The 27,736-nt window shown below is 36.9% G+C and overlaps 4 protein-coding genes across 9 annotated transcripts in view; 2 read left to right on the top strand and 2 right to left on the bottom strand.

Annotated features, from left to right (window-relative positions):
- Window positions 1-851, bottom strand: part of LOC139963132 (uncharacterized) — a 40,069-nt gene extending 39,218 nt beyond the window's left edge. The window contains exon 1 of the mRNA XM_071963677.1: window positions 470-851. Within this exon, the coding sequence (XP_071819778.1) occupies window positions 470-574 (105 nt within the window). The 5' untranslated portion in view covers window positions 575-851. The remainder of the gene's footprint in view (window positions 1-469) is intronic.
- A 2,642-nt stretch (window positions 852-3,493) lies between these two features.
- Window positions 3,494-11,235, top strand: LOC139963277 (dnaJ homolog subfamily C member 8-like). Its single transcript, XM_071963933.1, has 8 exons — window positions 3,494-3,872; window positions 4,232-4,333; window positions 5,384-5,440; window positions 6,239-6,305; window positions 7,129-7,223; window positions 8,136-8,207; window positions 8,864-9,031; window positions 9,311-11,235. The coding sequence occupies exons 1-8, from the start codon at window positions 3,801-3,803 to the stop codon at window positions 9,422-9,424; spliced, it is 747 nt and encodes a 248-aa protein (XP_071820034.1). The 5' UTR covers window positions 3,494-3,800; the 3' UTR covers window positions 9,425-11,235.
- Window positions 11,236-11,239: 4 nt separating this feature from the next.
- LOC139963272 (uncharacterized) lies at window positions 11,240-22,470 on the bottom strand. Of its 6 annotated transcripts, none has more exons than XM_071963921.1 (13): window positions 22,339-22,470; window positions 20,274-20,412; window positions 19,461-19,607; window positions 18,633-18,743; window positions 18,059-18,178; window positions 17,606-17,739; window positions 16,353-16,956; window positions 15,143-15,926; window positions 14,373-14,461; window positions 13,737-13,847; window positions 13,272-13,313; window positions 12,790-12,852; window positions 11,240-11,998 (listed from the first exon to the last, which is right to left on the bottom strand). In XM_071963921.1, exons 2-13 carry the CDS (start codon window positions 20,379-20,381, stop codon window positions 11,849-11,851), a joined length of 2,463 nt encoding a protein of 820 aa, XP_071820022.1. In that variant the 5' UTR covers window positions 20,382-20,412; window positions 22,339-22,470; the 3' UTR covers window positions 11,240-11,848. The 6 variants fall into 6 exon arrangements, with proteins under 6 accessions (XP_071820022.1, XP_071820024.1, XP_071820026.1 ...); XM_071963923.1 differs by having other exon boundaries at window positions 22,329-22,460; XM_071963925.1 differs by having other exon boundaries at window positions 15,143-15,884; window positions 22,319-22,459.
- Window positions 22,471-22,732: 262 nt separating this feature from the next.
- On the top strand, window positions 22,733-27,666 carry LOC139963276 (GPN-loop GTPase 2-like). Its single transcript, XM_071963932.1, has 5 exons — window positions 22,733-23,407; window positions 23,966-24,122; window positions 25,185-25,345; window positions 25,945-26,077; window positions 27,196-27,666. Exons 1-5 carry the CDS (start codon window positions 23,018-23,020, stop codon window positions 27,294-27,296), a joined length of 942 nt encoding a protein of 313 aa, XP_071820033.1. The 5' UTR covers window positions 22,733-23,017; the 3' UTR covers window positions 27,297-27,666.
- The last annotated feature ends 70 nt before the right edge of the window (window positions 27,667-27,736 follow it).

Genomic DNA, 27,736 nt, shown 5'->3' with positions numbered 1-27,736 from the left:
CCCCTCTGACCAATACCCCTAGCTCTGCCACTGTTAGTACGCTTATGCTAGGGAAATTATTAGTTGAAGGCCTCAAAGCAATAGCCTGTTCATTTATGTGAATTACAATACGGAAAACATACTGTTTTGTGACATATCGAGGATTTTGTATTGCAATGCCCTGGCTCTACAGCAACCACCTTGTAAGTCTTAATTCTAACTTGGTCTACTCTCGTACTTTCGTAGTGGTGTTCAATGTAGGTCTAGTCTAGTACTAGTAGGCATAAGCTCTGTCCCACCTGTTACTGTGTTACTGCGCTATGGTCTAAAACTCGAACACTGATGATGGATAACAAGCAGCATGTCTTACCTAGGCCTAAGCCCTATAGAGGTTGCATATAACTTAGGTTCAGGTTCTGAGAACATTTATTTTTATGCATTAATTACATTTAAAAGACAAGTATGGATAAGTTAAGCAAAATTGACTAACCTGATCGGGCGGTGTTATCTCGAATAAATCCAAACGGCTTGCGTTCCAGTCCTCTATCGCTCTTTTGAGACGTTGCCGTTCTTCCTCACGTTCACGACGATCCATTTTAACAGTTCTTTCGATTTAATTTCCAGTTATTTCCGTAAAAAAAGTAAAACGTAATAAAATTCAATCCAATTCAAATGTGTAAATCCATGTTACATTACAACAGCGAATACGGTCAGGGCCTATCAGAACCGTGCCACATACCTACTAAAAGTCATATTCGTATGCGTTACGCTATACGGTACACGAAAACATACTGTCCTCCTACATACAACGTACGGAAAGCGTTACACAAACCCAAAATGTACCTTACCTACAGCCACTGAGACGATCCTCAACAGTTAGTACACAAATTTGTTATGGTTTTTTAAGTGTTACGCATGCGCAGTTCAATAATTTGAATGGAATGCGATTGCAATGAAGATTCAATACTGTCTTCGGCTTACATGTAATGGCTTTCACAGAGGAACTTAAGCAGATGTTTGGTAAGAAATTACTAGTTTGTTCGTTCCAACGGAAATTTCTTTCTAATGAAGGATAAGTTCTATCCTATTGTCACCGTGGATATTTCCAGCTATGGTTGAATATTGTTCACGACATTTTATACTTCTTATTTGCAGAGGCTCACAGCTACGACGAGAGTTACAAAATTTAGGCCACCTAAGGTTAGAATAACCTTTGATAGGTGAGCCATGACGCAAATTGAGTAGTTAAATTCTCCACATTCCTGAAATATTTGTCAACCGCTTTTTTTTTTTGGCAGTCAAAAAAGCAACTCCCATTCAGCAACAGGTTTTTTTTTTATTGTTGTTTTGTTTCTAGTTTGTCGGAAATATGTGTCATTACAATAATCAATTTCCGGTTCGTGTGTCGGTGTCTACTTGTTTCTACCCAGCCTACCCTTCTCGTACTTACAGACTACCCTTAGAGATATAGCCGGTATATATAGACTTGTTGCTTATATCATGTTTCTAATCCCCTCCTCCCGTCCCTGCTAGTTGTTAAAATACATGTAACACAAAACTCAGAAGGAACTAAGAATTTCATATGAGTTCAAAAAGCACCGTTTGCAATCAAATTTGTCATCAAAGACAAATGGTATTGAATATCATCCACAAGGGTGCTTGTAATCAATAAGAGTAAGTTAGCTTGGTATACGGCGGTCAGTGTTCCGTCCACTAGTCACATGGACAGCTTATGTTGGCTTCCTAATGATACTTGGGATCCCTCAACTAGTAATCTATCTTTTGTGTATCTGGAGTTAAAACAATACAATTAGAAATACTACTCTAGTATTTTTTCTCTTCTCGTACATATTTTCCAGTGATAATAGCACTGAGCCTTGAATGTAAATGGTCAAGTGGTGTGTTCAAATGTAATATTATTTTCAATGTTAGTCGACACTATTCTGTATTTGTATTACTACATGTCATATTGTTCACCCATAAGCTTTCCAGGAAATCTTCCACCACATCTTAAAAGTGTTGTCGCCAGGCTGGTAGATACTTCCCGACCTACAATATTTTGCATTACGGTGGACACCACATAGGTAGCAAGAATGCACCCTCTCATTAAGGCCCCTCGTGTCTCTACTCCTTTCCCCTTCCCTCCCACCCCCCACCCTCCCATCCGACATTCTTTACCTGAGTCCCTATCCGCTCACTTTATGAAAAAAGTTCAAACATCGCATGTAGAGGGCGCACGACGGCATTATAGAGAAAAGGAATTACTGTATCGGTAGCCGCAGGAGAGCCGCAGGGAGCCGTATCGGTAGCCGCAGGGAGTTCCATAACAACTCCCTGGTAGCAGCTCCCTGGTAATTGTCGACGAAAATGCTGTACATCGATTTTGCAGTGTTCCAATAGCAGGAAGAGCTCTTATAGCAGGGAGAGACAGATCGAGGGAAGATAATACAAGACAGCTGCATCCCGTGGCGTGCGTAAGGGGGGCTGGGTACCAGGGGCAAGCCAAACCCCCGTCATCAGCCTGATGCTTTGTTTTATGTTCAGTCGCAGAAGAATTAGATCACCCCTCCTTCCCCTATCTTTTCAACCTTAGAAAGAGATCAAGGGTATTTACTAGCACAGCCTATCGCCTTTTTGTAGTCTTATTTATAATCTAAAATATACCTCAGAATGCCACCATTTGACGTCTGACAATGATTGTTTTGGGGATGGCCGGGGGATACCCCACTCCCTTTTCTTGTGAGAGTCAGCTTTTACTACCCCTGGGCCACACAACCTACTGTATAAGATTGTTCTTTCGTACCCTGGTTAAGTTTCGAAATTGCAACAACTCGGGCTTTACGTTTACCTGAATTTAATACCTTATGTATCACTTTCAGACGATATTGCCCTCAGAAAGAAAACTTAATATCATGAGATTGAATTGTCCAATTTTTGAGATAAAAAAGTCAAAATATTAAGGAAAAAAACAACTCTCGATATCACAATATTTGCGGATAATGTTTTGAGATATCATTGTCGAAATTGTTGCAGGCCCTAATTCTAAGGAACGAGTCGAACTTTTGAAACAAAATAGTATTATAACTTGGTTCCAGAAATTGGAGAATGAAAGTTTGAGATGAAGTATTCGCAATATTTGTCAAATTTCGAGAAAAAACGAAGGTCTAAATGTCGAAATCAGTAAAGATATCTGAGGGGAAAAGGCGAAATCTTTAATTAATATAGTTTAAAATAGCTTAATTTAAGCTTAAACGATACGGTTAGCAAATACAACGGTAAATTCTTTTGACGGAGATTACCAAACTTGCTACGGGCGCTCTACCCCTCCCTCTCTACCCCCCCCCCCCCCCCCCCACACACACACACACACAAACACGCACCCCAACACACACGCACACGTGTTGCTTTTGATAGCTTTTTACGCCACTGATAGTGATTTTCGTTTTATAATATTTGAAAGAAAAGAGAACTCGGGGGATATTGTCCCATTTCTGCGTATCTTACTGCTGCGACACAACATGTGCCATGGTAAAACAGGCTTTTGTAATAGCTGTACAATACCTAGCAAAAACGTTGCTGTGCAGTATGGGCACGCACATAACAACGAAAACTTTGACTATGAAATCAAGCGTTGATGCTATGTAGTTGGCGGCAGCTTAGGCTAGGTCTTCAATCTAGCACATACATATACGGTATGCCGGAGAGTGCGAGACAGATTGCTGGTGTAACATTTTCACATGAGAATTATTGAAACGAGTAGTAACAAAGTGAAATTTCAATCGGAACCTTACTGGTAGGGAGTACTGATTGGTACTCAAGTCATGGCCTCATCAACTTCAAGTGCTGAAACAGAGCCCCCTACTGATGCTTCTTTTAACAGCTTTATCTCCGAGGTATGCTAGGTTTCCTTTCTATCCTCCTATTCCTAAATTAAATGTTTAGGGCCTTGACTTAGGCTAAGGTAGTTGGCTATACTAATGTTCGTTTGTCAGACTTACTGTAATCCCTGACCATGATTTGAGTTATGAAATGTTAAACCTAGGCTAGGTGATTGTTACAGTTGGACTTGAATACATGAACCTTTTTCTGAATTTTTTGTAGAAGAAAATTAGTTGGTGCATAGGCTAGCATTTCATTCTTTTTTATCCAGTACCATAGGGTATTTTGTTATAACTAATTTTGAAATACTTTACTTCTAAATCCACTTATAACCCATGTCATTATGATGCACATTACCTTGTTTCTTTTGCAGGTCAAGGCAATTGAGGAGAGAGACTCAGTTCTAACACCAAAATTGCAGATTGACAGACTATTGCGACCTGGGAGCACATACTTCAATTTAAATCCTTTTGAGGTAGTTGCTCGTATTGTATCATTCATTGTTTAAAAGGAAATATATTTGCCTAAGTTTTACCTTTAAAGCAGTCACCTAAATATACAACATTATAAGTTGTATTAGTCATGTCAGTAAACCTCATTTAAATATCGAAAGTTACATCTGTATAAACCGGTACAATTATAGAATACAGGGCCATTCATTAACTCTTCCCAGCATCCGGATGCGCGGATGCGCGGTGTGTCTGTACATGTCCGTACACGTATGTCGCCCTCTAAAATTCCATCACGTATTTCATTTTGACTCCGCATCCGCGCATCCGCGCATCCACCCCGGGAGTACTAGGAATTGACTTAAATAATTTTCGAAAAAGTTTCGACATATACCATCACGTATTTCCAATACTGAAAGTTCCGAATGTACGAAGATATTCCACATCAATAGTGTGTCGTTCTTAAAAGGCATCCGTACATGTGTGACGCCCTCTAAAATTCCACCACAGAAGTACTAGCAAAAGAAAATTTTTGACTCCGCATCCACGCATCCGCGCATCCACTCAAAAAGAAAGAACTGGGACTTTGACATTTTTTACTCACATACGTACTGGGGTGAGAGTGAGCATCCGCGCATCCGGATGCTCAGATAGTATCATCGAGTGGCCCTGTATTCTATAATTACTCCTATAAACCAACCAACCAATGCAGATATTCAGTGTCACTGAATTGTATGCAGAAAAGCTATTGAATCAGTTTCAAGTACATGAAGCCAAAACTCCAACAACAAAAAAAGAAATAATTTCATGTTATCAAGATCAGGCTATTTTTCATTTTGTGTGTGTATTGTGTGGTTGTTTTTGGAATTCATTTGACATGCTGATAAGACTTAAAATTGAAAGGTAAAAGTAGATTTGCAACACAGAAACAACTGAATGTGTTTCAATCCTTTCATTGAAATTATTTGAATCAGTACTGTATTGCAGTTTGATGATAGATTGGGACCGTGGGAGAATAAACCCATGATGGTTTTCAGTTAAGTGTAGTAACAAACAAAAATTTTCTTGGTTTACAGGTCCTGCAAGTTGAACCAAATTTGAAGATTGAAGATGTTAAGAAAAAATATCGAAAGGTAGGTGTCCTTGATCAGGGACAATTCTTCATCAAGAGAAAGCCAAATGTTTTGTAAACTGTGATTATGGTAGAGGAATAAGGAAATCCAACAATCATCGCAGTCATATGTGATGAAGACCTTTGGTGATGCACAATTCCTGAACCGTCAGGGAGAATCTTGCCCCATTTGGAAGAGATTGTGATATTTGTGATATCATCTGGCCTCTACTACAGTGTTTATTTTCCATGATAGAGATGGGTTTTGCCAATGGTGGTCGTAAAATAATCATAAAAATGTTAATACAGCCTAATGTTAGTATTGTTTTCATCGACAACATTGTTTACCTTCACGTTGAAAATATGGAAAGTAAAGCAAATGGAAAGTAAAAGGTTTCACTTTGACAAAATGGCAGCTGCCAGACAAGACTTAAACCATGACACCTATCAATTGGAACCAGATTTTCTTATTTTTTTTGGGCAATTGTTCATCACAAGCATTTCTATCATTTAATGTAAAGCTGGGAGTGGGCATTTGTATCTCTATTAAATAATTTTTTGGTATCTAATTAAAAACAGGTCTATGAACAGTAATTGTTACTTGCGACATATTTTCTTGAAACAACATTACTCATGCCAGGTAGACCTCTTCAGAGAATGGTTAACTTTTAATAAGTATTAATAAAAAAAGTACTCTTTTACAATGTAAATTATAACTGCACAAGCTTAAATTGGTCAAACTGAAGATTAAACTTAATTTAAGTATTATTATTTATTTTTGTATAATTATGTGTAATTGTGTAATTTTTTGTTGTTGCAGCTGTCCATTTTGGTTCATCCTGACAAAAACGTAGATGATAAAGAAAGGGCGCAGACAGCGTTTGAAGGTAACAGATTCAAACTCATAAGTTTCGTCAAGTCGTTGAATAATGTTACTGATACTGATGATAGAACAATGTACAGATGCTTAGACATTGTGTATTATTGTAATCAGGTCTGTTGCCAGGAATTGAGTTGAAGGGGCAGCAACATTTTAAGGAGGGGCAAAACTTCATGTCTTGTAAAGTTCTTGTGAAGCTTTTGTGTGTATATTATGGTGGCACAGATTGGGGGGGGGGAGGGGCACTGTAGTCTGCATGGGGTGGGGGAATGGCCTGCATGGGATGGGGGCACAGCATAATTGTAACCCAGCTTATGTGTACAGGTGTACAGTAAACATCATATATACTCAACTTTGTAGATTACAGAGTTAAGAAATTTGTTTCTCTGAATTGGACATTTTAAAGATTGCACTTGCTGATAAAAGCTAAGCATCCTTTTCTTGCAGGGAAAGCAAGTATATGTGCATATTCACAAAAGCTTCAGGTGATTCCTTTTAGCAAAATCTGTTGAGTTTCTGGATGTTTTTACCTCCAGTTTTGGCTCCAAGTAGTTCTTTTGTTTGAAAATCATACTAAATGATGACATTGCCCATTGCTCTCTTGAAGCATTTTTACCCCGGGCTCTAATCTGCCTGCTTGGCTAAATATCTGTGACACCACTGCATAGATTATAGCAGGATACCAAGTACTTATATATGTCAAAACTAGACAGGCCCTCCTCAGCCTCACATACAGAAATGAATTTGCTTTATTCGTTAAGTTTTAATTAAATATTAATAAAGGTAAACACTTGACATCATCAATATTCAAATTAATCCTTTCCTTTCAGCTGTCAGTAAAGCTATGAAGACTTTAGAAGACGAAGCAGAAAGGAAAAAATGTCTGGACATGATAGAGGAGGCCAAACAGAAAGCACAACATGAGGTAATGTTGACAACTTTATAAAGTTATGACGGCCTGATATTTTAATCCTGAAAGGATCGTCTCCGATGGCTATGCAATTGACTTAGGGACACTGCAGTTTGAAGCGGACAGGAAATCGATCCATATTTTCGGTCTCTGTTATGGGAACTGTCACACACCTTATTTTCTTAAAGGCATTGTAGACTTGCCCCAAACCGTTTGCGGCCATTTGGAAACGTTAACTTTCTCTTGCTTGCAAGTGACGTTTTGTTTGTGTCGCTACAAAATGCAGACAGTAATGAAACGTGATACCTTGTTATCTTTAGCTGGAACTGAGATGTCCATCGCTGCATCGTTTATACACAATGCTGTGGGTATTTACCGCAGCTGTATGTACTGACTGTACACTAATGTCTAATTACCGACGGTAGCAAGCTGTGTGTGTGTATTTACTGGGATCAATGGTGGTGTCTAATACTTCTGTTACACCTCATTCGAAACTTGGTCAGATTACCGGCATTAGACGTTTCTTTTTTGCGCGAGTCTTCACACCCTTTAAGGCAGTACATAGTTTAATTTGATATTTCTTTGGCAGATTATGTGACACTTGTAACCGTAGAGAAACTATTTCGCACTGCTTGTTGAAACATGTTCAGGGTGTGGCCTCTTGTACTAGTGATTTAAAACAAATATCAGAGCATGGTTTGGCCCAATCGTAAATCATATTGCTTCAAGGAACCGTGAGTTGTAATGAAATTCCCACCGTTACAAAGTCGAGACCATGTCTTCCAACTTTCGAAAAAGGAAAAAGTCCAACAATAACCTTTTAGCTCTAGTCTACTACATGTTGCGGGAAAATATCATATATGAAGTTCACATTTTACAAGTAGCAAAAACTAAGACTTAAAACCATATTTGTGTTTTTTTCTTCAGCTTGAGGAAAAGAAGAAATTTTTGAAAAGAGAAGGAAAGCCAACAGAAGTGCCTGAAGATGATGAAGAAAAAGTAAGCTTTTACTCTTAGAGAATATTGAAATGATTGTTTTTTTTATTGCGTTCTACTCAAAGTATGATCAATTTGAAATATTTCTATAGCTCCCAGGTTTCTTTACAAATTGATTAATGTTTTTGTTAAAAAAGTATTGTTTCCACAGTTGGTTAATGAGACTTGCACCTCAAATACAGAAAATTGAATTGCCATGAAAGTGGGCGCTTGGACTGCCGGAAAAAAATGTTGACATGCCACATCACCAAACTTAGACTTCATGATAGAATATGTTATCTGGGTGGGATATTATTTTTGACCAATTGATGCAGAAAAAGAGAACAAATTATAGCCAAATTCTGACACAAATCAACTTCTTGTCCCAGGAATATCCTGATAAGAAAGGGAGTTCCCAGTGTCATGTAAAGAGATATTGATGCTTTTTTGTGTCAATTAATCATTTCATTTTCAATTCGTGCAGGCTTTTAGCAGTGGTTGATCATGCATTAATATCTTTCCTTCATTAACATGAAAATATAATAAGAGGTGGCTTTATAAAAGAGATTCATTTGCAAGAAAAGTTCCCCATGTCACTTTCATTTCTCTGAAATTAAATTTAACATTTTGGAATTTTATCGCTTTCGTAAGATGGTATTTCTTTTTCTCTTTTGCTTCAGTTTAAAGAGTATGTGTACAAAACTACAGTCAAATTATTTGCCGAATACGAAATAAGAAGAAGAGATTTAGAGCAGAAAGAGGCAAACATCAGAAAACGAGAACGAGAAACAGAAATAGCCGAAGAAGAAAAGGTGAAAAAACATAAGGAATGGCAGAAAGAATGGGAGGTAAATATCATATATTTTCTATCTTTTTGAAAAAAATTATTTAAATGTTAAGTAATATTCTTGTAGGATACATACTTTGTAGCTTTTGTTTGAAGTCATACGATGGAACAATGTTGCATTGCTTTGGTGAATGTCACAATAGCCTGTATTGTCTTATATCGCACAACAAGTTTTCATCAAATTTCATTCAGTGGTATAAAAGATAAAATATTTGTTACTGAAATTTTATGATTTTGTAATTATTCCCCCGACGCTTGTCCCGTTTGTTTTTCATTAAAGGCTGGCAGAGATAAGAGAGTCAACAATTGGCGGGATTTTAAACAACAAAAGAAGAAGAAGAAGAAGACAGGAATGGGCTTTAAACCACCAAAGCCAAAATTGGAGGAGAGGTAGCCAAAAATGTCAGAAGCACCTTGATGTAGGATGCAGACAGCAGTCACTGGGATGAAACAAAGCCGGAAACTGCAAAGAAGAACAGCAGATAAACTACTTCTGTGTCCTCCCTCCCCCTACCCCCCCACCCCTTCGACAACCGGCCCTGTGATGTCTCCATGTAATATAACTATTCGAAGACAAGCTAGTTTGCAACTGGAAGGTGCTTCAGCTTCCTGTTTGAAGTTAACTTTTGCAGGTTTTTCGGGAAACAATTGCACTTGCTATATTTTCACAATCGTGTCTGTCTGAAAAAATTTGCTTTTCTTAAGATAGCAGGCAATGCAGATTGTGAAAAGTAGAATTAATTTTCGAAAGATGAATGATTTTGCACATTATGAGGAGATATGAATGCCTTTTTCAATTCATCTGCCAGGTACTTTCTAAAATCAACTGACACAAACACTTGAACATTTTTTATCTTCACTATTGTTGGTAATTTGATACTTTACCAACAGATGGAGGATTTAGTTTGGAACATTTCATATTGTCACTGGTGAATCCCATTAATGGAAGAAAACTTGAAACATTCCAGCCTAATCATAGGAGGTGGAGGAACAGGGGGATATCTCCCCCCCCCCCCTCAAGCACATGGAAGGTGGTCACCTACATCCATGCATCTCTCTTTCTTGTTTCCTTGTATTTCAGTACAATTTGTAATCGAGAGGTGTATCATTGTTGTGGCACCAGCCAAAAACTTTTTTTTTCTATTTCAGACCTTTTCATTTGAAAGTGAAACCAACACTTAAATGACAACTTATTAATAGTATAGAAACTACAAAAATTTCTAAAGTGATCTTTTAACAACTTTTCAGGAGATTTCTGTCATTTGAATTTTATTCAATATGTTCTTTTGTTTCACAAATTGACGTGTCTGCTTCTCACAGTGATTTCTTGAAGTCAGTTCAAACATTTTCGTCATGTTTTATTAGCAATCTTCCTGTTTCATTTCATGTCATCACAATTTTTACCTCTGAAATTTGGAAAATTGAACAAATTGTTAGTTTATACGTATATGTCCCAGGCGTTTGAGGATGAAAGCTATCTACCAAAGAGAGGTATCTTAATAATGGCTAACTGTGCTGTAACATCATTTTTCTGGCCACATCAGTTAAATGTAGAAACAATACAATGCATAAAGTTGCAGTAAGATCTTAAGTTTCCTTCTGATTATTCGCTTATTTGCTTAAAGACTAACAATATACCTCATACCAGGTGTACCTTATTTTAGCCTAATTTGCATATCAGACATATTAGTTTTACAAATTGATTCATGCTGGTAAGGAACAATGCAACAAGGTGTACATAGCAGGGTAAGAATTAGAGTTGAGTATAGTAATAAAGTGAAACCCCTGCTTTCAAACATGACATGACTGAAGAATGGACCCCCCCCCAAAAAAAAACAAAAAAAAACACTGTTGTACACTGTTGAGAAGCAGCTGACGTTTTATTAAAGATTTTTAAATTCTTCAGATTTTTGTGGGAAGATAAGTATTTCTAGCAACCTTATTCAGTGTTCATCATCACAAGTAAGTCTCATTTATTCAGCCATGACAACATCAGCTGCACTACTCTATCATAAAATGAAACATGTCAAAAAATAGATCATATTCACATTTGTGTAATAATAATTTAATTTACAAGAAAACTTGTAATCATTTCTTTTTCTGTTACCAAAGGAATCTCAGGAGCTATGCATTTTTGTATATGTAAGTCATCGATGTTCTGTTGGTAATGTAAAGTGTTGTAAATACAAAGCATTTTTCTAAAAATCTGTGTCCATTGTTTTATATATTTTAAATTCGTCAAGAAGTCTTTACCAACAACAAACAAACCCAATTACAAACAAAGTAGATATTACTTTTGCAATAGGAGAAAGAGTTTAAAACTTACCTCCCATTTTCCGGTTAAATCTACACTTTTTATACGGAAATTCATATAGTATCAGGTGTTAGCTTTTCAGTCGTCACCCTCCCTCCAATATTTCCCTCATTGTAATTAACTTTGGCATGATGATCAGAATTTAACCAATCAAGGAACTTCCATTTTGCTCCAAATGTTAAGAATCAAACTTGAGCTATCTTCGTGCTACTCTTTCCCAAAGTTTTGACAATTCCTACACAAGAAGAATAGATAGGAATAAAACATCCTACTAAAACCAAAAACTGTTTGGATTTTTTCAATGGAAAGTTTTATACTTTATCACTCCCCCCCTCCCCCTCCTTCCCAGGTTCCATCCCTGGTGCTGCATGTACCAAGCCTGATGATCTTAAAAATATTGGCATTATTGGCATTCCATAACAGCTTAGTTACAATATCTACATGAAGTTATATTCATATTTGATACAAGGGCGTATGTCTATAAGAAGTTCTTCGTCAGTTGTATTAAGGAAGAAGACATTGCTTCATCTGCTGGCAATCTCTCTGCTCAACCCTTCTAATCTGAATCACAGCAGGCATTTCTTCTCCAGGATTGACCCTGATTGTCATGATTTCACAAAGATCAATCAATCTTCGACGGCACCTCTCAAGAGCCTGCACACATAAGAAGACAGAAATAGACCAAATAACCTGGGTTAAATTTCATGAGTCAAAGTTTCTAATGATTAATTGACTAACTCGGTTGCTGTAATAATCAAAATTTGTCTCGAGAACAACCAGTTTACTGTCTGCATAATGGCTCATTTAGACATTCCATCATAATCATACCAACCTCTCCCCTCCCCCACCCAAACCCCAACCGTGGCTACAACATGTACAAGGGGGACAAATGAGGGGGACCCTGTAATTTGCACGAGCCCTGGCTAACATTGTCTAAAAGGAGTATGAGAATAATGAGGAACCGAAGATGACAGATCTAGTAGAACTAGTGTAGCTTCTAAATCCCCTTCTTTCAATTGGTTTTCAGCCAAAGGAAATGGGTGGGGGGGTTCTACCAAAAAAGTAATATTTGATTGATTTGTTATGGTATTAGAAGAGAGAGCCAAATAAAAAAGGTGGGGAAATACAAGAAAACTGTGACATCTTATTGTTATTTGCTTAACTATACTTCTACTCCCTACACCTGTTTCCGTTGGCATTTACGCAAATGTGTTTTACTTCAGTTGTTTTGTTATAATTGATTACGTAACTGTTTGGTATTTAACACGTATATAAAGTCTGCATGTGGAATTATACAAGGGGTTGGATTTACGTTACTGCTGTGTTCGGTCTACTTGTCTTTTACTTATTTATTCCCCTGACTACACGACAAAAACCATTTATTTAAGTAATTTTAAACAAAAGCATGTAGAATTGTTTGGAAATAAATTTCTCTTGTGACTTACAGTTTTCTGTTTAATTTCTACTGCTGCCTTATCCTGCTCATTCTTCACGGATAATCGCATTTGCTGTCGAATAAAGAGAAAAATGACCGCTGTCATAACATTGATAAGATTGCTCGAGTGGACAAAATAACAAACAATTCTTAAGAAAATCCTCCCACTAATTTTCCGTAAAGTTAACATTCGGATCAAATATCTTGTGGCAGAGATCTTAATTATTAAAAAATATTAAACATAAACCTTTATAGTAAAATGTTATTCCAAATTTATGGATGCACGTGACAACAGCTGAGAATTTTAGTCAATTGACAGCTAAACAAAGATTTCACTCTTGTCTCTTTCCAAGGAAAATTCGGTCCCTCTGCCTGGTCTGATCTGCTTAAGATAAACTGGATTTATTGTCTAATTTGCTATTTAACAATTTGGTGCTAAGTGAGGAACATTGGTGCTAAATGAATTGACATTAAAGGAATTTTGTCACTTACTTTCATCTCGGTCACTGTATAACCAATCAGAGATTGAAGAACCTGAGAGCAGGCAAAAAAGAACAAACAATATGTATACCATTGATATGCAAAAGACATTCAAACATACAAAGAGCATCACTGTCTAGCAAATATGAAGGTTTTAAGTTTTGTCTTATGAAATAATAGAAAGAACATTAGTGGTTGTCAAGAGGAATAACAACTGAAGCCAAATGAAACATTGTTTGTTTCGGTATTAACCCATATGCTTTAATGCTATAATGCTTTACAAATCAAATACTTTTAGCAACATTTTGCATAATTTGGTTTTTCTAGTGTCTAGTTATGCATTTTTAGGTGAAACTATGTAGCCTAGTTTTAAGTAAATTCAATTTTTTTGCTATTTATTATCAATACTATTTAATAAAGCAAACTATATCTTTAGTCAATGACAGATTACTATCAATACTTCTAAGATATACAAACCTGGTCAGAAAGGACAGCATCCAGAGAACCTGAGCCATCGTTGAGTCTCACCTGTAAGCTCCAACAATCATTCCTCTTACCAAGTGCAGAGAGCAAGGTCATGATAAAAGCCTGTGATAAAAAAAAAAATTAGACCATATGCACAGAAAGATAACAATTTCAGAACTTGTCCAGTGTCAAAGCTAAATCAGCTAAAAAATTGGCTGTGAAGTTCCTGGATAATCAGAATCACATTACATCCTGAGGGGATGTCTGATACTGAATATAGGTGTTGCCCACGTGGAAAACAGGCTTGGTGGATCCAGGCTTTCAAAAGGAGGGGGTATGGTTCTGGGGTCGCTCATGGTACTGGAGTCGCATGGGGGGGGGGGGATTTAGATGTGGAACGGTGCATTCTAAGGTAAATTTAGGTCATAAATTAGGCCACTCATTTAGGTCTACAATGTAAGTTCTGCTCACAACTACTTGTAATGTTTTGTGGTTAAAAAGTGGAAAAAGGGGGTGGGTTACGAGGGGGAGGTTACAACCTCACAACCCCCTCGCAAAGAAAGAACAGGTGTTATCCAGGGAGCTGGATGTTTGGTAACCCTTGACATACAGATATATATATTAAAATATGTTTTGGATATATCTTACCCTGATGACAAATGTCACTGGTTGTTGATTGGCTCTGATACTATCCATCATCTCAGCCAGGTATGTAAATGGCACCTCTTGAGTAGAATCTGAAACAAAACATTTTTATTCAAGGGATGATTTACAGGTTGATCCAATCAATCATTGCAACAAGATATGTCGTTGGACAGCTAAAGTAACTTTTCAGATTGCCAAGGACTCGGAGCACCTTTTTCTTTATCGGAAAAGTGTTCACCCTGATGATTATTTTCATGATAACATTTACTCATGTTTGGAAGGGCTATGTTGCCATTCACACAAATCAAATATGTGTGCATATTTGCAAGTTTCAGTTCTTGCGATTTTCACATTTTCACCTCTGTTGGTCTGAAACAAATGACCATAATTTGCTAAAGAAGGCACTAGGCTTCTCAAACTCAATATTGGGCATCCTATCACAAAGTGCACAGCTTATCCAAAAGTTCCATCTGGAAGTATCACATTTAAATCTAGTATCATCACACCATGACAAACACATGCTAAAGCCATCATCATGGTAAGCAACGAAATTGACAACCAGGCGAAACATCTACAACTGGTATCATTGAAACAGAAATAGCACAATATTTACAGTATGTCAGTAGCTCCATCTTCCCATTAACACACCAGAGAGGCAACTCAGACAGATTTGAAAGTTTCAAGCATCTTAACAAACTTTGCACTCAATAAAGCATAAAATCTTGTCTTGATTCTAGGAATTTTACTGACGAGAACTATTGAAATGATTCTACCTTTCCCAGAACTTAGCCGCCTCCTTTTAGCAGCCATTTCTGAACAGTCTTCTTTGGAGATCCTCGTAGCTATGGCAACCTTAGGATGATGGGTCGAGGCTACAGAGAGAGGACGTATGGCTGTTCTTTGCGGAGAAGAGAACTTCATCGCTGGTTCAGTAGTTATTTGAACCCTGGTCCTCTCTTCCTTCCTAGCATCGCCTTGCAGGGCCTCACTGTCCGAAGAAGTGTCAATTTCCTTCTTGAAAATTGCTTCCTTTGATGCAAAAGGTAAAGTTCTATCTTCAGTTGGTTGGATTTGTTTAGCCTTTACAAACTGAGATGTGCCTCCTCGCTTCAAGGACAATTTGCCCGACTGTGTATTGCCATGGTTATTTACGGGAATTTCAGAGCTTTGTGCTGATGGATTATCTTTGCTCTGTCTCGGCTGGAGAAAGCCACTGAGACTGGTCTGCTTTTGTGTAGAGCTTGTCTTTGATTTTACAGCAGTGGATGATAAAGCATTAACCTTATTTTTCTTAGATATCTTTAGCTCTGCTTGGGTTTTGTGAGGACCCTTTGAGGAGGAGTCTTTGACTTTATTCGCTCTCTTAGGTTCTTTGTCTCTGGCTTTGATTTGTTCTTCTAGTTTATCAATCATAGCAGCAAGCATCTCCTCATCTGTATCTTCATCACTAGGCCAATCAGGAGGAGGCTTTGACTGACAATCTTCATCAATAGGCCAATCAGGAGGAGGCTTTGACTGACAATCTTTATCACTAGGCCAATCAGGAAGAGGCTTTGACTGACAAGAAAACACAAGAGAAAGAAAAGAAATAACTTCAATGTTTCACTTAATCCCTTCCATCATAAAAGTAACAAATTTCCTAGCCATCTTGTCAAATTAATTCATCACAGTCATTTACTGATACTAACCAGTCGCATTTGAAACAAGTAGTTTAGTTTAGTAGAAAAAAAGGATCAGGAGGGACACTTAAGTCCCCATCAAGGACCCTATATGAGTAAGACAGTTTCTTCCAAATTTGGTTTTCTCTCCACATTTACAACACAGGGTTTGACTTATTATTACTTTCATAATGAGATGTAAACAGCATTGAGAATTTCCAAAATGTCCTAACTCCTACTTGTAAGGTTTTCCCAAAAGTTTTACTCTCCTATCTCAAAGAACGTACTGCTTTGACTGATTCCATCAGAATTAAAAACTTTTTACCTTCTTCAGATCCTCTGTACCCTTTGACATTTCCTGGTATTGTGCTTCTTCAAATTCTCTGAGAATGTCTTCATCAATTGCATCCAAGTCATCTTCAAATTTCACTTCTTCTTTGCTTGGAGCTTTCACCCACCCTGAGCTGGTCTCCAGTGAGTCAGAGTGTTTGGTCAGCTGTTTCCCTGAATTTTGAAAACTGCCTGATTGCATTTGATTACTTCTCGATTGATGACTCATAGTAGAATGTCTTTGACTTCCTGTTGATTGCTGGATATTTATATCCCCGACAACTCGATTACTGGCGTGGTGTGAACTGCTCGATTGCCACTGACTACTTCTCGACTGATGACTCATAGTTGATTGTCTTTGATTGCCAGCTGATTGCGGGACGCTATCAGGGAATCCTTGATTACTGATTTGGTACGAACTGCTCGACTGCATTTGTGAACTCTTCTGCTGATCGCTGTTTTGTGCAGATGTGCTGTACTTATTATCGTAACTTTGCTCAGGCCGAGATGTTCCTTGGTTACTAGGTCCACCAGTCGTCCTGTCATCGACAGCCTGACGACGAACCGACTGTTGAGGGAGGTCATCCAGGGAAGTTCCTCTGTCGAAATAACAACCAGATTAACTAGTCCTTAAAAGATAAACAGACGAAATACCCCAGTTCATATAGGACTTGTATTCCTGAAATAACCAGTTCCGATCCAGTTTCTAACCAAAGTTTTCCTTCCTGTTGATGAACTCCTGGTCAGTTCTCTCTTAAAGATTAGCTTCAGCAAACTACAGTTGCATTAATAACCAGTATTTTCCCAACTTCAAACTCCTTATTTTTTTATCATGTACTTTAATGACTGATCTTGTTTTTATTTGTCTAAACCTTGTGTATAATATTTTCAATAATTTATTGATTGATTTATCGGTTTCATTGATTGATTTGCTTTTATTTATTTTCTGATAATGCTTTGACTACTTTATTCCCTTGTATGTATATTATACTCGTACTTCTTAACAATTTACTATGGTCTCATGTAAAGTGCTTTGAGGTATTCTGTTATGTGAAGTGCCATATACGTACGTCGTATATATATTATTATTACTATTATTATGATTGAAAACAACAACAGTGAAAGGAATCAAGCGACGTAAAAGTGAAGAGGGCTGTGCATAATGGGTATCTATCAGTCCAAAACACTAATAATAGGAGGCATAATGTGACTTTTAAATTGGGCTGTTGCAGATTTATCCATACTCACAAAAGTCTAGCCAGCAGTTTCTCTTGATTATTTTCTTCTATAAGAGTTTCGACTTCCCCTCCAAGGATCTTGACATGCCTAGATGTAAGTGTTAAGACTCCCAACCGACACGTAATAGTTCCCTGAATTAGTATCTGACAACAGACCAAAGAGAAAATAATGATGGAAAGATTTCTTAGGTAAGTTATAAGATGCTCTACAAATACAAACTCACTCCAATGTTTTCATCGCATAAATTGCATAACCTGAGGGTAAAGAGATAGCTGGAGGAAGGGAGGGAGGGAGGGAGGGAGGGGGTCAGCGTTTGTTTGCTCTTCGGATAATGTTACAAATTATAATCCTCAATTCATGAGCAACTCATATAACGATAGAATGCCAACATAATATCATCAAAAGTTCCTTTTCGACTTACAAGTAAACATTTCCCCACGGAAAGAAGTCTTTTGAACTTACCTTTGTACCAGGAGGGGTGTCAGGGGTCAAGGCTGGTATACTTTGATATTCCATGGCTTGAATCGTTTGGTGACCATCTGTTATCTCCATCATTAACATCCGATTTGGCTTGGGCTCAAACTGTACACAAAATGAAAACACAAAGTATCACCATTGTACAGAACAATGGCTGGATTAACGGAATCGTTTTGACAAAAATTGGATACAAAGAATAACACTTGCAAGATGTACGAAGACATGAAGACCACTATGTTAACTCTGTCCTTTTCTGAGCTACCTTGTGTACGAGCAAATAGATTAATCTGAACACAACACTGCAAAAGGCAGTCCTGTTTCATATGTACTGTAGAGTTCCTGTGGAGCAGATTTCCAGAATGAAAATGTAACCAACACAAATGGTACGCGGTCATAGCTCCATGGCCATGTTTGAACATCCTTAATTGCATTTCTTCACACAACAAAATGCATTTTGCACAAGTCCCATATAAAAAGACATGTTTTACTTATTGAATATTCATGTTTGAGATGAATATGTACTCATTATTTAATTCACGATATAACAACAAGTCCTTACCCTGTTCTGAGTTGCTTGTGTGGCAGATACTGCAACATTCTCATTCTCTTTGCCTTTGATCTTGATGAGCTGAGAATAAGCAGAGCTCCCGACATCTTGGAAGCTATTGATCTGGACGATTAAGAAAAGAAACACAGAATATGTTCATGAATGGATGGATGGATAGATAGATGGCTGTAAGATATGTGTGTGGTCCATCAAGTATGAGATTAAAGGGTTTGATGGAAGGAAAAATCAAGAATGTAACCAAAAATAATTACTTAAAGGGGGAGAAACATTAACATCAATGAAGCCAAGATATTCCCACAGACTGTTTCAATGAATTTATTTGACTGCTAGAACACCTGATTCACATCCTAATGTGCAACTGTATAAGTTATATTACTGTATCATAATACGTATGAAAGAAATCAACAATTACAAAATGATATATAGAGAACTTTCTCCTCTTAAGAAGTTTGACTTTTAATAAAAAAGGTAATATGAGATTTAAAACACAATCTTTATTTCTTGTTAATTCAATTCAATTTACCTCATTTATGTGATCAAAAATAGAAACTTGAAAAAGAAAGAAAAAAGATACCATTACCAAGCCAGAAAATAACATTAAATATAAATAGATTAAAAGTAGGACCATTCAGAAGAGCAAGTTTTCTATTTTCATTTGTGCAAGAACTTTATATCGAAACCATGACAAAACAAAGGGAAAGAGAAAATGGAATAAACAGATTTTGAAAAGCTCAGAGAAACTTTTTGCCAGTTTTCAGGCAATATTGTGACCTATTAATAATCCTCATATTTCAGGTTGGTAACTTAATTATTTCCAACCTGAAGTGTAAAAGAGCCCTGGATGGTAATTTTCTCTTGCTGTGCAAGTCCTTGAGGTAAGCTTGGAGTAGCAATTTCGGTCAAGTCTGAGTCCAACCACTGCTCATAGACCATGTCTTTTAGTTGATCCCCCGGTAAATCTTGTCCCTGCAAGAAAAGAAGAAATTAGTGGATCATTGTTACGTGTGTCCATATTATCTCTGTGATACATACACCAAAAGTTTAATGCTTACCAGCAAAATCAACTGTTACTGAGAAGAGAATTTTAACGACTGATGGAAAAAGAAAGTTTTCTGAAAGGAGACATTAGCAACTGATGGAAATAAAAAATAAATAAAAAATCCTGGCAAACACATAACTCAAGCTGATCAATCAATGTTTGTTGATTGTAGTTGTGAATCAAGATAGGACAGTATTACAAGAGATTTTAATGTCATTTAGTCAAAGTAAATGTAACAATTACAGAAAATTGAGGGAAAAAAAGTACAAGCTAATCAATTGATGTTTGTTGATTGCAATTGTGAATAAGATAGGAGGGTATAAGAGGAGATTGAAATGCCATTTTGTCAGAGTAAATGTTGCAATTACAGAAAGTTGAGCAAAAATCCATAATACTTGCAAGTTGCTAGTCAATCTTTGTTCGTTGATTGTAAAATTTGTAATAATGATAGGACAGTATTACAGGAGATATAAATGCCATTTTGTCAAAATAAATGTAGCAATTAGAGAAAGTTGAGCCAAAACACAAAATACTCGCGAGTCGCTAGTCAATCTTTGTTTGTTGATTGTAATTGTGAATAAAGAAACATCTACCTGATATTCATTATGAATCCACTCCAGACATGCCTGGATCCACTCTGGGAGGACATTTATATTTCTGCTTGAAAGCCAATTTTGGACAGCAGTATCTACAGGTGACATGGTGCTGTTGGTTGCTTTGAGTCAAATTGTCCTGAAATTGAAGACATTAGATTATTGTAGATGGGAAGGATATGAATAATGGTTGATTGATGCAAGTTTTACAAAATTGTTCAGCTCTGAAATGGTACTTAGATAACATGTGAGAAGGGACAAGTGTGGCTGCAAGTGTCCCTAATGCACAGTTGCAAACTTTGACACAAATTAATGTGTAAGCATACTTTGAATATTTAAGTTCTAAGTAAAGTTATTTGCATGGTAATGATGATTTTGTGACAAACTATATGAGCAAGTGACATGAAGTTAACAAGAAATTGTTCACTGAATTTTGGTACCAAGAAGTGCTATTTGTTTTGCTTAACTTCAAAGTCCCTTTTTTGATATTATATCGCATACCTCTTAAGTGACACTGTGATACAGAATCACACGGAGAGGGGCCTTAAACACTGATGCATGGTGTTACGCGTTAAAATATCTCACAGATTTCTTTTAATTTGCAGCAATTTCACACAAAAAATAAAATTTGATATATAGAAGGAATAAAAAACATTGATTTTTTCAAGATTCACATTTCTTTGTATATAGCCTAGGCTAGCTACAAACAACAACTTGACTTTTGTATCTACAGTATTAGTAATAAACTGGCCAACCAAGTATGTATTGGAATCTGCTAACACATGCCAGGCCAGGACAAACTAAAACGAATGACAGCGAATGACAATTGACTTTGTACAGGGTTAATTATCATTCGCGAATGACAGCGAATGACAACGAAGGATGGTGGTGATAAGAGATAGAATGATTAACGGAGTAGAGTCATTGCGGTTATTGGTTTTCTGCGCAAAAATGATTTGAGGAAAATCGCATGTTACGTGGTTGCAGGGTTTTGGTGTAATTTACAAAAACCACAGGGAAAGTTTTTGTGTGTGAATGCGCTTGAGTGCTGTGCTTCTGACATTTACCTCTGTAGATTTATATAGAAAGATAACTGAAGTAATTGTTGGGTGCTGGCTAATTGGTATGTTTGAAACTGATATATCCACGATTAATTTGGGTGGAAAATGCTATGATATCGTACTATTAAACTAAATTGATGTACAAAGAGTAGTATAAGGACTCTTCCTGAAATTTTGCTTACTATAAGGTGCGTTTGTATCTTGTCCGTACTTTACTAGATCTGTAAGCCACGCACTTCGCGTCCACTCGATTTGTGTGGCTTTAATATACCCACGAAGTCTGAACTGTGATATCCGGTTGAAGCAAATGTCTGTGCTGTCATTCGTTTTAGTCAACGCAATTTTTTAGTGTGTACAACATATTGTCATTCAATATGTGTAATGCAATTGCCATTCATTTAGTAACACTCTGCTAGGACCTACATAAACCATTTGATTTTACAAAGGGGCTATTTTTATGACCAGGAGTAACAATAATTTCCCGTTACGCATGCGCAGTTGCTTTATTTACTTTACTGTGCATGCGTAACCGGAAATTCGCCGATGTCGTAAGAATAATTTATAATTATCTGTTACTCCTGGTCGTAAGAATAGCCACAGCCTTGATTTTATGCAAATTTCTTTTAACTTAAATTTGGCACTCACTAAATAGGTAAACCTGCAATGTCATTTTCCGCAGGACCTCTATCGGCACTTCACATCAAGAGTTAAACAAAAACTTGGGAGGACTTATGTTATTTGTTGCTTAGGTCTACCTTATGAGTATGTATAATGTAGGCCTAACTTGTTATGGAATCACAGTAATATAGTAACCTAGGCCAGAGGCAGCTCTGTGCTTTATCCTAACACTACAGTAACATCCCTAGTATAGGTTGGTCCAAAGCTACGGATAAGTATTCAGGATTCATGAAAATTTTGGAAGGCCTAAATTAGGCTACAGTCTTAGCATTTATATCGCAAATGAAGGCAGTGTATTTAGCCTACTTGTACTAACGCAGTCTCACATGGTGCTAATATGCATTTTTGTGGAGATTCTGTTGGCGGTGTGTTCACTTTCGTAGAACTTGAGATCGAAACTCACGCTAAGCTATTATCGTCAGTAATACTAGTAGTAAGGTGGCATACTCCTATTAGAGTCTATATCCATTCGCTCGATTGTTCTCCTATATCAGGAAAAGTGCCAAAAAGCAGCAGGAGAACATTTTTTGGCCTGTTGTGGCTTGCATGTTGAAGAGCATGAATGGAAGTACATGTGGTGAGAAAATTGGGTCAATTGAGGCAATTTTAGACCCCTTTAGGCCTCCCAGGAGCAGCGTAGGAAAATTGTTTACTGTGCTGAGTAAAGAGGTTTGTTTACAAGTGATGAAAACTTCCGGCTCGCGAATTTTTTTTCCCAGCGCGGTAAAGGCCAAGACTAGCATACCTCGACCAGTACATTGTGAACGGTTGAACAGCAACGCGAAAGCGATAAACCTTTTCCACGAACCTACCAGCTACCAACTTTACGTAAAATTAGATGGTGACTAACTACGCAAAAATTATTTCAGGTGTTATGGTTTCATAGCAATTTTCGTGTTATAAATTAGAACCTTGTCTTATTATCTAGTAGCATCTTGCTGAAAACCATTTGCCTTTATTTTTCGCGTAACTGGTCCTACTGTGAGTGTGAGCTAATAAATTGTCATGGCATTCGCTCAGGTAGTGATTGGACCACCAGGCTCTGGTAAGACCACATACTGCAAAGGAATGCAAGAATTTCTGTCCAAGATTGGTAGAAAAGTAGCAGTAGTTAATTTAGATCCAGCAAATGATCTACTGCCATATGATGCAGCTGTGGACATCTCCGAGCTGGTGAACTTAGATGATGTCATGGAAAATTTAAAGCTTGGCCCAAATGGAGGATTGATTTATTGTATGGAATATCTGGAAAAAAACCTTGATTGGTTCAAAAGTCAGTTAGAGAAGTTTAATGACTGTTACATTCTGTTTGACTGTCCTGGCCAGGTGGAGTTGTACACACATCATGATTCAGTGAAGAGAATTCTTGCTGAATTACAAAAATGGAATTTCAAGGTAATGATTAGACCCAACTGCGATGCTGATTGTAGTGGTTGTTTAAACAATATTCATGGAAGTACAGTTTCCATAGTTTAAAAGTGTTATTTAAAATGAAGACTTAAAGGTTTTTCTGGCTACCAAGTGATCTTTTAATGTGTTCATGTTTTGCTATTTTGAAATACTTAAATTACAATTGAGAATTTGAGATCAATCCACTGATTAACTGAATGATATAGGTTATGCTTTGTTTCTGTTATAGTCAGTTTTACCAGGTAGCATTTGAATCAGAATCTTCCAGTATGACAGATGTATTTGCTACAGAATTTGTTAAGATTGTGTAATGTAAAAATATTAAAAGTAAGTTACAGTTGGCAAATTTTTTCAAGAAACTTATGATGAGATGGACTATGGTACAGTATGATGTCCAGGAATGACTTGAGAGATTACACTGAAATCATAAAAAAATGTGTTTCCTATTATATTTAGTATTTTAATATCGCTTTTCTCCAACCAATTCCAACCTGTTCGAGAAAGTTTCTTGTTATCATTTGTTCTACCATGATTTATTTGCAGTTGGCAGCTATTCATCTTGTTGACTCACATTACTGCAGCGATCCAGCCAAGTTTATTTCTGTGCTTTTAACGTCTTTGTCAACAATGCTTCAGATGGAACTGCCACATGTCAATGTACTTTCCAAAGTTGATCTGATAGAGAGCTATGGCAAACTTGGTAAAATTTTATTTTAAATTATATCCTTTGAAATTTCATAATTTAGATTCAGTTCATAATTGCAGACTGGTATATTGAAACATCAGCATCTCAATGTTGATTTCAGTCAAGAAAAACTATTATACAAACTAATCACAAAAGTTCAATTGAACTTATCATCATGTAGTAGGAAAACTTTGCACTGTGTGATGAATGATTATAAAGTGCACCAGTGGGATGAAATGTTATATCTGCAACTTTATGTTAGTAGATATAAAAAAAAAGTCAGACATTTTATAAAACAATATTGTCAATAATTCAAATTGATTGATTTCTTTCATTGCAAAGTTTAGTCTCCGGGCTTAGGCTGCTAGGTATCAAAAACTGGTTTCATTGCACACGTTACTTATGCTATATTTGTACTTTAAAACCATTCTTTTATCCAATGTAATTTTGTTGCAGCATGTTCATCTACTAAAATGTTAATGTATTATTAGTTGGGTTCATTAATGTCACAATAGATTTCACCATTGTACATATTAAAATCTGTCGTCTTGGAAACATCAGCAGAAAGCCCTACACCTATGACACCTATATAGCAAATGTACAATACAGGCATAGCCTACTTTTGCATGGCAGTGCTGATTATATTGTACAGTTTGCACTTTGCAAACTACAAAATCTACTAAAATGTTAATGTATTATTAGTTGGGTTCATTAATGTCACAATAGATTTCACCATTGTACATATTAAAATCTGTCGTCTTGGAAACATCAGCAGAAAGCCCTACACCTATGACACCTATATAGCAAATGTACAATACAGGCATAGCCTACTTTTGCATGGCAGTGCTGATTATATTGTACAGTTTGCACTTTGCAAACTACAAAATGTCGACAGTATCTCATTATTAATGCTCGATAATGGCATTTTTGTAAATATGCTTAAGTATTTGTTTTGTAAACAGTGTTACCATTCGAAGATAAACCATCTGTTCTAAGCATCTTTTTCATGATATATGAGCTCTCCATGACTTTTTTTATGCTGCCTCCCCTGTAATGTACTTTCCTGTTCTTTTCCAGCATTCAATCTGGACTTCTACACAGAAGTCTTAGATCTTTCATATTTGGTTGATCACCTAGCAGATGATCCTTTCCTCAAGAAATTTAAGAAGTTAAATGAAGCCATCACTGGAGTCGTTCAGGATTATAGCCTGGTCTCATTTTCAACTTTGAATATCAAGGTTGGTGAAATAAACATGGACAGTTTGTTTTCTGTTATCACCTAAATGTTGTCGTCTGGCCTACCGATTTGAATATGAATATAAGTTGTTGAGAGAATTCAAATGTCTTATTTCAATGATAAAAGTTGCATATTTATGCAAATTTTGAAATTTCAAATTTTGGTACCATTTTAAAATAGACCCTCAATATCAGAATGCGAACCTGCCTCTTTTTTGATGTATAACCAAGAGAAATGTGTTCACAAACTTCGTGTCTCATGCAAAGAGCGTGTGTAGGTAAATATTTGTAATGTATTTCAAGAGTAAAATTTCGATCCTTTTTGAAGGATCTTCAAAGACAAACTGAGACCTACACTGAGAAGAACAGGTTAAAGAAGACAAAAAGTAAAGACATGTTCAGTGGAACGACTTGAAATGACTGTAATATTTAGAACCTGACTGGTATATATGTGTTTATAACCAGGTACTGAAGAGTAGAAAGATTGAAATTCTCCATCATGCGACATCAGATTACTGGGAAGCATATCATGACTTATATTTATTATTATTAATTCAGGTAATTAGAGAGTAGCGGCAATTTCATTTCTCTTTGAATGCAGGATAAGGAGAGTGTATTTAACCTGATGAAGGTGGTGGACAAGGCCAACGGATACGTCTTTGGGGATCTTGAAGAGAGAAGTGTCAACAAACTTATGTCCGTTGCTGTTGGAGCTGACTTTGAATACTTCAGATATCCTTTTGTTTATATATATAATGGCTAAAATCAAAATTTTTATTAATAAATCTTAATAATAATAATAAATGCAAATTTATATAGCGCCAATATCCAGAGGAAAACCAATGCTCAGTGGCGCTAGTGCTCAGGGAAGGCAGTCAAAAATAGATAAGTTTTGAGTCTGTTTTTGAAAATGTTAATGTTGGGTGCAGACTTGATGTGCAGTGGAAGTGAGTTCCAAAGAGTAGGAGCGGCATTAGAGAACGATCTTTGACCAAATGACTTGAGCTTCCACTTAGGTACATGGAGCAGTAGCTGATTTGAGGATCGGAGAGAGCGGGTATTGATCTCAGTTGAACAAGACAGTATAAATATCTTCAATTTCAAAATTGTAAAATTGACCAAGCATCCCATCTTCAAGCCATGAGCGGTGTTTCCTCAAATAAACCTTGAACATTGATGTCTTGTGTTTTGGTATTGCCTTGTTAATGATATTTAGTATAAAGAAAGTATAATTGAGCAGAAAAGATTATCGCTATATCATGACCATTTCAAAATAGGTGGTTTAAGGTAGCCTGTGCAACATGGGAAAAGGGTATCTCATGCTGAGAATCATGATTTATATGTTGCAAAAAAAAGTAAATACTAGAACTAGTTTGAACCAGTTACCAACTGTCAGCAGTCCTGTGTTCTACCAGTCCAGCACTTTGGTGATGTTCACCTACATCTCATAACAGGAAAAATTCTTGCAAAAGGCTCTCTATCAGAGCACCTGTTTTGCTGTCATTCCTTGTTTCATAAATAGGCTACATGACTGCACTTTGAAAACTTGTGGCAGCAACCATACAAAAACAGTCAACCTCTGAAATGTTTTTTTTTTTTTTTTTTAAACTTCCTGAAATGTTTATAGCTTCCTGTAGTTTCCATATTGTATATCTGTTTGCCTGGGACAATGCAGTCATAGTCACGGGATCCACAAGCGTAGTCCAGTATTGTTGTTATCTGTTACTAGGGCAACACAATCGGACTGAAGATGATTCCTAGTTTCAATTGCACACCCTCCCTAGTATGTATTTAGCTGAATGGAAATTCTTAATTTGGTATTAAAATTCCTTAACATATATCTGAAACACATCAGCTGCTGTACAGGAGAAGTACATGGACGAGGATAAGGACAGGGAGAAGATGGAGACGGAATTGGACGTCCTCCTGAAGAAACAACTACCGAACATGTGAGGAATGATGTCAAGGAGTTAGAACATCCTCCTCTAGATGTGTAGAGGTGAAGTTGATGACAAAATCCGAGCCATCCTGAACGAGGCCAAAATCAGGAGAAGAATTAGCCCCTTGTGCTGCCACATATTCAGTATGTACACCAAGCACTCGTTGTATGGAAGTTGGTTTACAAGAGGAGAGGAGAATACACTTCTGAATCAGAATGGTACTGATCATTAGTTTGTGAGACTCTTTGGCATACAAAAGTATGTTTAATAGGAAATCTTACGGATATACGCTTATCAAAGATCAAAATGTGCACATTGCAAATTTTTGCTAAATAGCAATGAGGCGAGGTGGAGGTGGGTGGAAAGGAAAGGCGAAAAGGGGGGGTGTAGGTTAAGGTAGTCTACTTGCCATCATTGTAGCAAGATGTGTTATGTATGTGGATCAACATTTTA

The sequence above is a fragment of the Apostichopus japonicus genome, chromosome 21, assembly GCF_037975245.1.
Source record: "Apostichopus japonicus isolate 1M-3 chromosome 21, ASM3797524v1, whole genome shotgun sequence".
NCBI lineage: Eukaryota > Metazoa > Echinodermata > Holothuroidea > Aspidochirotida > Stichopodidae > Apostichopus > Apostichopus japonicus.
The sequence above is the reverse complement of the archived record's forward strand: the minus strand, read 5'-3'. Positions and strand labels throughout refer to the sequence as shown.

Excerpts from the sequence above, each read along its gene's own strand:
- LOC139963276 (XM_071963932.1), top strand. The coding sequence starts at position 23,018 with ATGGCATTCGCTCAGGTAGTGATTGGACCACCAGGCTCTGGTAAGACC. Across the intron at positions 24,123-25,184 it reads AGAGAGCTATGGCAAACTTG|CATTCAATCTGGACTTCTAC; the intron begins GTAAAATTTTAT and ends GTTCTTTTCCAG. Across the intron at positions 25,346-25,944 it reads TTTCAACTTTGAATATCAAG|GATAAGGAGAGTGTATTTAA; the intron begins GTTGGTGAAATA and ends CTTTGAATGCAG.
- LOC139963277 (XM_071963933.1), top strand. The coding sequence starts at position 3,801 with ATGGCCTCATCAACTTCAAGTGCTGAAACAGAGCCCCCTACTGATGCT. Across the intron at positions 3,873-4,231 it reads TTAACAGCTTTATCTCCGAG|GTCAAGGCAATTGAGGAGAG; the intron begins GTATGCTAGGTT and ends TTTCTTTTGCAG. Across the intron at positions 6,306-7,128 it reads GGCGCAGACAGCGTTTGAAG|CTGTCAGTAAAGCTATGAAG; the intron begins GTAACAGATTCA and ends CTTTCCTTTCAG.
- LOC139963272 (XM_071963921.1), bottom strand. The coding sequence starts at position 20,381 with ATGTCACCTGTAGATACTGCTGTCCAAAATTGGCTTTCAAGCAGAAAT. Across the intron at positions 19,608-20,273 it reads GGATTCATAATGAATATCAG|GGACAAGATTTACCGGGGGA; the intron begins GTAGATGTTTCT and ends CTTTTCTTGCAG. Across the intron at positions 13,314-13,736 it reads ATGCTGTCCTTTCTGACCAG|GTTCTTCAATCTCTGATTGG; the intron begins GTTTGTATATCT and ends GCCTGCTCTCAG.